General features: G+C 50.8%; 1 protein-coding gene across 1 annotated transcript; it reads right to left on the minus strand.

Annotated features, from left to right (window-relative positions):
* Positions 1-1,044: 1,044 nt before the first annotated feature.
* RPRML (reprimo like) lies at positions 1,045-3,716 on the minus strand. The gene has a single exon (XM_019634789.1). It carries the CDS (start codon positions 3,426-3,428, stop codon positions 3,066-3,068), a length of 363 nt encoding a protein of 120 aa, XP_019490334.1. The 5' UTR covers positions 3,429-3,716; the 3' UTR covers positions 1,045-3,065.
* Between the last annotated feature and the right edge of the window lie 2,286 nt (positions 3,717-6,002).

Here is a 6,002-nt window from a genome sequence, read left to right on the forward strand (position 1 = left end):
GGGAAAGCGTTTATATAATCAACAAAAATAACAATAATCATAATACATAATTATTTTTATTGAGTGTCTATTACATGTCAGCAACTGTTGGCAACTTGACACACATCATCTCATGGGAGCTATGGGTTCTATTGCTTCCATTTTATACATGAAGAAACTGAGGCACAGAGAGGTTGAATTACTTCCCTAGAGTCACAGAGCTAGGAAGCAGAGCAGCTAGGATTTCAATGACCAGGGTCCAGGACGTCGCTTGTGAATGTAGTACCTTCCAAGATTTGGCCCCTGCCTCCTGGGCAGGCCTCACTGGAAGAGCTCTTCCAGCCTCAGGATGGGGGGTGGGCTTTGGAGAACCAGGCCCCTTCTTCTTCCACCCTAAGCCCCGGGTTTAGGATTCTGATCCAGTCTGGCCTCTGCCCTGGAGCACTGACTCATCAGCTCTTATGTAACTCTGTGTGCTCACCCTGCCTCTGTGGTTTATATAAGACAGATCGGTAAACACACTGCAGGACATCAGGGTTTGGGGACAAGCAAGATGGGCTACAAGTGTGAGCTCACCCTCCATCCCTTCCTAGGACCCCACTCGCACTTGCGGATTTCCTCCTTGAGGCTTGAGCCTGTCTTTGCCTGTACCTGCATGCATGAGGTACCCTGCGTATGCCCAGGTGCCCCTGAGTGTGCCCAGGTGTGCAGACTTGTGCACATGGGTGTACTAGTCATGGGATGGAGGTCACAAACATACATGTTAGTACAGATGTGTCTTTGTTGTCCTTTTTCTTTTTTTACAGTGAGAAAATCCTGCATAGCTTTCCTACTCAGGCTTTCCTATTTCAGCCAATTCAGAAAACTTAACTCTTGATACTCTTGCCCCAGTCACAATTAGCAGCAGATCCATTTTATTATAAGAAACTTCCCGGGGCCGGCCGAGTGGCTCAGTTGGTTAAGAGCTCGCTCAAGAGTGCGAGCTCTGAGCAATAGCGGTTCGAGTCCCGGCCCGAGCTGAGCTGCCGCTGAGCTGCCAACAGGTGACAGGATGGCTCAGCTAAAAAAAAAAAAAAAAGCAAGAAAGAAACTTCTCATAGTGTTCATTCTAAATTGGTTAGCCGGAAATCAGTGTCTAAGTTCCTGTTCCTCCTGAAACTCCCATTTTCTGGTGATTTGGAGTTTGTCTGAGCCGCATTCTTCAGGCCACTGGGTCAGCCCAGGCTCCAGCCACCTGTGCTACACGAAACCAGATACCCAGGTTGCCCAAATCATTAAAGGCTGCTCTCTCCGGATCAGGCTGGGCCACGTGCAAGTGACACCAAACTGTCAATAGAACATTCTCCACATTGGGACTTTTGCACCATAAACACTTTGCAAGTGGTCTCTGGCCCCTGGCCTTTACTGGCCTGTCCTAACTGGACAAACTCTTCCCCTGTCTGAGGCTGAGGTGGGGTGTGGGGATGGGGGAAGGGGACACATCCTGACGGTGATGATTCTGACTACACAGGACGACTCAGGAGCCAGGAAGATCCTGGATCCTTCACAGTCAGTGACCATCTATGCTTTCGTTGAGATACTGCCCCCTTCTATGAACTACTGCTGAAGACATGAGATGATGGTGTTCCCTTTCCCCCTCTTCCCAAAGCCAAGTGAAGCTCAGCCTTCTTCCTTCTCATTAACCTTCACTTCCATCCGTGGCAAAAGAGAGCAAAGGGAGAAATGCATTAGAATTCTCCCCCCAAAATCTTCCAAGCACCAGGGTGCCAGAGTGGGGTTGGCACTAGGGCTAAGGGGATATGTGTACACAGGCTATCCCAAGTCCAGCTTTCTTTCCTCCTGTCCTCCTACCCCCAGTTTCAGCCCCCAGGCCAGGCACTTGCAGACAGCAGAGCCACCTGCTCCCCCTTGGCCATGGAGTACCAAGGTTCTTACAGTTTAACACAGTTTTAAGGAAATTCCACACCTACATACAAGAGGTGCCAGGGTTCTGGTCAGCAGGGGGCATCTTATAATGAGAGGTTCCCAATTTCTAAACACACAGCATTTGGAGGCCATTTTCACCGTTTTAAATGTCCTGGATCCTGACCACAAAACCCTCTCCCAAGCTTACCGCCCCCTCATCCACCTCCCCAAACCAAGGACACTTCAGAATCTACTCACCTACCCTCTACAAGGGTGGGGTCAAAACGAGCCTTGAAATGGAGCTTTGGGCACTATAATTTAATTTTTTAACTAGCTCTAGTTCCCCCTAAAATAAATTTTATTTGTGCACTGTCCTAATGTATTAATTTTGTTGTTTTCCCCTTTGGGACGCAAGTCACTGATTTTTTTTTTCATCTCACAGAATAGATCAAATTTCCCAGTGATTTAATTAATCTCACCAACTGTGCTGCGGTCCTGCAGGACCTGCGCCTCCGTGGCTGGCTGGCTGTCAGTGTAGAAAAACGGTTCCTTTTCTCCGTTTTGGGAGACCGACCTCAGGAACGCCCGATGGCTCCCAGTCCTGTGGCCAGGTGTCCAGTGACCAGCTTAAAGCGATTGCTGCTAGGATACACACCTCCCACTCACCCCGTTCCCACAAACACACACCCCACACACACCCCACAGAGGCTCCGGTGGGGAGCTGCCAGAAGCCCGACGGCTGCAGTTTTATTACAAGATTTATTTTCAAATGCAAAATCAAGTCGCCCACAAGCTCTGCGACTCGGATTCGTCAACAACTCGCCCCCACCACCCTGCTGTATCTCGCCCCCACACCACCCTACCTACATATACACAAATTTACCATGCGAGTGACCTTAGCCCCAAGTTGCATCTCATAACTTCTCCCATCCCGCCCAACTTATTTTGTAAAAAACGGTTAAGAACCCCCATCCTTCTCCCCTTTCCCCAACGCTGATGCGCACACAGGACGGAGCCAGGTGTGACAGTCCCTTCCCGCGCCGCCGCCTCGAGTCCCGCAGTGTCCCGGACCCGGGCGCCCGCGGCAAGTCGTTGCCCCTCGCTCAGAGCCCCGAGAGGGGGTCGAGGGTCCTGGCCTCCCATTTCCGTGTCCTTCCAGCGAGGGCGGGCCCAGGTGGCGCTCAGTACAGCCCTAGGATCGCCGCGCCCACGTCCTTGGAGGGCCGGCGCTCCTGCACCAGAAAGTTGATCATACTCTCCGACTTGATGAGCAGGTTGCAGCCCAAGAAGAAAACGCCGAAGACCACGGTGAGCGACAGCACGCAGAGCACGGCGATTTGAGACACACGCGACACCCACAGACTACGCTCATCGAGCACCAGCCCCGCGGGGACACCATCGCTGGCGGACAGCGGCGCGCCCCCGGGGCAGCAGCCTAGCCACGTGGCCAGCCCGTGGCTGCGGTTCCCTAGGGCTGCCCCGCCGCCGCCGCCCAAGCCGCCCGCCGCCTCCAGACCGCTGTGGTTCAGGAAGGTCCCATTCATAGCCGCTCCGCGCCCGAAGTCTTGGCTCGCGCGTTCTGGGGCGCGCCGGGGGACTCACTGGCGTCCACGCGCTGGGACACACTCGCGTCCACCTGTGAGCGGGGAGAGGCGGGAGACGGAAGATGCCCGCTCCCTGACCCCCTCTCGGGCTGTCTGTCCCTGCGCGAAACGGCGGCCGAGAGGAACCAGCAACAGGCGACGCGGGAGACTAAGCGGGAGAGCGGAGCGTGGGTCGTGGTCGCCTGCTGCAGCGCTCCACCGCCCCGCCGCTCCTCCCCTAGCAACAGCCCCGCCCCGTCTCCTACCCGCCCCTCCCCCAAGCCCCAGGACCTGCAGCAGCCCCAGAGCCCCGAAACAGGAAGGGGTCAGGAGATACCGGCAGCTGGGTCCTCGGGCCTGCGAGTCGACCTCATCTGAGCAGCCGCGGACTGTTCTGAGCTGGAAAAATCGCCCCAAGGCGTCCATTCCGGAATTTGGTGTTTTAAACAGTTACGTTCTTCCTTAAGTCTGTTCTAAACCTCTTCTCTCTTTATTTAAGTCCTAGTAATTCATCCTAGACATCAGAGGAGTAGCTGACCCCCACCCAGCGTTGCCGGTCCTGCGCCGCCCTTCCCCGTCTCTTCCCCTTCCCCCACCTCCTCCCTGTCCCATTTGATTTTTAAAATCTAAGTCATTGGGGGGTTTTCCCCTCCTGTTTTGTAAACTAGTTAGAAAGTATGGATTAGCAAAATGAAAAATGTTGAACCTCATTATTCTACTGCCCGGAGGATGTCTATGTTACTACCTTAGTACAAAAATCTGTCCTGGCCTTTTTCTGTGCGTCTCTCTATATACATGTCCTCGAAATAGGAATGTCCTGTTCGTAATGCTCTTTTGTACATGCTCTTTTGTAACCGTTTGTCATTTAACAGTGTATCTTTTCATAGTAATATTTATTCATCTACAGCAGTGGTTCTGAATTCATAGTAATATTTATTCATCTACAGCAGTGGTTCTGAATTGCTGGATGATTTCTTGAAACCCAGATTGCTGGGCCCAGCCCAGCGTTTCTGAATCAGTAGGTCCGGGTTGGGGCCCTAGAACGTGTGTTTCTAACAAATGGCCAGGCAATGCACTTGGAGAACTACTCAGCTGCAACATAGTATTAATGAGGGAATGGCTTTCCAAGGTATAAACTCCAACGATGAATTTAACCAAAGCCTCTATTTTGGGATATTTGAGTTGTTCGCCTTTTTTTGCATAAGGAACAATATTACTACAAAGAGCCTTGAAACAGTCTTTGAGCAGAAACTGTTATTTTAAAAATTTAGATTATATTTGGAAAAATGGACACGTAGAATCAAAAAATTATATTCTGTCAAATTGCTCTCCACAAATGTCCTAGTTTACACTTCAGCCCTTTCGGGAAGGGGGTATTGTCTCCAATCCTGGTTATTGTCATTATTTTAAAAAAATCTTTGCCTGACTTTATGGGATTGGGGATGGTTTCTCACCTTTGTTAATTTGCATTCTTTGATTGTTGTGAAAGGAAAGCTTTTAGGAGTTTTTGCAATAGTCCAAGCAAAAGACACTGGCTGGAGGCTTGGATTCCAGTGGTGGCAGTGGAGGGAGACACCGTGGGTGGGAAAGGCTTGGCAAATTGGAGTGAGGGGATTCAGAATGTCCTCAGCACTTGAGCATCTCAAAGCTACTCCCCCACCACCATTAGCAGAACACTGATTCATGTGTGTGCATCTGTCCTGGGAAGCTATTAAAATTTTCATTTTAGAGATGAATAAACTGACGCCCGTTCATAGACATGCGTGCATGCACATGCACACACACGGACTCACCTTCCTCAGTCCCGGGAATAGCAGCCTGGCACAGGGGCACACAGAGTTTTCTGGGCAACAGTCTCCTCTGACTACCCCTCAGAACCAGGATAGAACAGGATGGCAACAGGTATTTGGCCCAGACATTTGTCCTCTACTTTTGACCAGTTGGATTTCTTTAGAGAAATGCCCAGTTATGTCCACCTTTCTCCTGAGACCAACGTCTGACCTTTGATATACCCTGGACTTGGAGCCTATGCCCTTGACTCCATTCAGCTGAGGTCAGGCTGTCTACTGCCCAGAAAAGGGAAGTGTGAATAAAAGTGGGGTGGAAGGGCCTGTCTACCTCCACAAGAGGCTGTGAGGAGGCTGATGGTTGGCCTTTCCTTTATTAAGCACATATAATAATATGCTCAGTACATTAAATATACACCCTCATTCAATTCTTACACCAGCCCTTGGGTTCCACTGGGTTGTCCCCTTGACATAAGGAAACAGGCTCGGAGTGAGTAGTTGACCTACCCAAGGCCACACAGCTAGTTAAACATCAGAACCAGAGTTTGAGCCCAGATCTGTCCTGTTCCAAAGCTGGATACCTGGGGGGGGGGGGGGAGATGTTGTCCATTACCTGGGAGCAGAAAAGGAGAGAGAGAACTTGGGCTTGTGGAAATAAACAAAGACTGCCCAAATAAAAACACGCAAAGGCTATTTATTCAGAACTTGCTATAGAGCAAGGGAGAGAGCTACCATCATTTGAGTTTGG

This window comes from Hipposideros armiger, unplaced genomic scaffold (genome assembly GCF_001890085.2).
Source record: "Hipposideros armiger isolate ML-2016 unplaced genomic scaffold, ASM189008v1 scaffold_1942, whole genome shotgun sequence".
In the NCBI taxonomy this organism is placed as follows: Eukaryota; Metazoa; Chordata; class Mammalia; order Chiroptera; family Hipposideridae; genus Hipposideros; species Hipposideros armiger.

What these genes read in the sequence shown, in the direction of transcription:
- RPRML (XM_019634789.1), bottom strand. Translation starts at nt 3,428, where the DNA reads ATGAATGGGACCTTCCTGAACCACAGCGGTCTGGAGGCGGCGGGCGGC.